Here is a 1,610-nt window from a genome sequence, read left to right on the forward strand (position 1 = left end):
AGGTTTTATACTTTATAAATTTGGGGACTAGATCAAAGCAAAAGCCAAATAAAGGCATAGTTAATGTTATCTTAACAGACACTACGAACAGCTCATAGGCTAGCTACAATTTCAGTGACCTCTTAAACACGAATTAGCCAATTTTCAATACCTATCAAACCTCTTTCCTTAGTTATTCAGCCTGCTATTTAGAAGAAAAAAAAGTAATGATATCGACAAGTAGATGTCTTACCCTGTTTAGAGAGCATAGACTTCCGCAGATGCGAAGTCGTAGAGTTTAATAAAGCTAGGACGATAAGTCATTATCGAATCGATGTTGGCCCCATGAAAATTTGAATGTAGAATAGTATTCGTGTTAAGACAATACGCCAGCATTTCATTTGTTGATCGAACTTGGACCATCAAAATACCAGTACCTTTTAAACCATCAGTGAGACACAAGAGTCTCCTCCACCAGCTTGAAGGAAGAATAGGGTTTTCGATAGTTATCTCTTTACACCAAGATGCATCCTTCATCACCCAAACCTCCAATCCTAACGAACCCCAAGAAACTCGACCTAACCTACCTTTCAGAACTCCCAACATTTGCATAGATTCTCCCTGTGGTCCCGGAGGGGATCGACATAACTCAAATGTCTCCTTATTCAAATCAAAATCATAAACCCGGCCATCATCAAGCCAATAGACATGACTATTCACATATACACCAGGTTCTGGATACCCCGGTAAGTTAAGGCGGTAAGGGGTTTGTCCCAAAACTCTCCATTCAGCCGTACCAAGAGTGTAAACCTTGATTTCAACCGTGTAAACCTGTGATACTATATCATATGGATCTGAGCATAATACACTACCACAGAGCAGTATCACTTTATATTCCCCTGCCATTGATACTCCGAAACCATAACGTACCACACACTTGAATCGTGGTTTAGGGAGATTGATATATTCTTCCAAGACAGGATTTAAAATGTAGAATTCATCAAATCCGTGAGTACAGCAGACCAAACCATTCACTGAGCCCACTTGAGGTGTCCACAAAAGATTTTTACCACAGAATTTAAGATTAATGCCCTTGACTGGATCCCACTCATGATCTACCCACACTAGACTTCCTGGCCAAGTGGTGTGCTCATGAACCATCAGTGCCTCATGCGATCTGGAGAGATGAAGGCCAACAAAGTAAAGACCGGAAAGAAGATCCCACCACTTTCTGCACATACACCTGCAACACATGATTGATTTGACTGGAAGCCTGGATAAAACCTCCAGGATGAGATTTTCGTCTTCCATTGATGGATGCCACCGAGAAACCATAACTAGGGTTTGGATTTTGTGGATGAAGAGTACGTGCGTCTGCCAATTAAATGTATTGTACAGTTTTTAAACCGCTGCATGTGGTTTTATATGACACTCACTCATTCCGATTTTATATAATATAAAAATAAAGGTCTAGCTGCGTGCCCGTGCGATGCGGCGAGGTATGCATGCAAACATGACATCAGATGCGTAACCGGTGTTACTGTCTCTGTATGTGCGTGACTTCACAATAGTACGCGCGTAATCCGACAATAGTATGCTCGTATCGCGGCATTGGAATCTTAACCGGTGTT

The 1,610-nt window shown here is 41.4% G+C and overlaps 1 protein-coding gene across 1 annotated transcript; it reads right to left on the reverse strand.

Annotated features, from left to right (window-relative positions):
- Positions 1 to 237: 237 nt before the first annotated feature.
- Positions 238 to 1,314, reverse strand: LOC143601353 (putative F-box protein At4g21240). The gene has a single exon (XM_077078785.1). It carries the CDS (start codon positions 1,312 to 1,314, stop codon positions 238 to 240), a length of 1,077 nt encoding a protein of 358 aa, XP_076934900.1.
- Between the last annotated feature and the right edge of the window lie 296 nt (positions 1,315 to 1,610).

The sequence above is a fragment of the Bidens hawaiensis genome, unplaced genomic scaffold (genome assembly GCF_021521415.1).
Source record: "Bidens hawaiensis isolate Kalapana, Puna unplaced genomic scaffold, B.hawaiensis_p1.1 tig00056107_1, whole genome shotgun sequence".
Lineage (NCBI taxonomy): Eukaryota > Viridiplantae > Streptophyta > Magnoliopsida > Asterales > Asteraceae > Bidens > Bidens hawaiensis.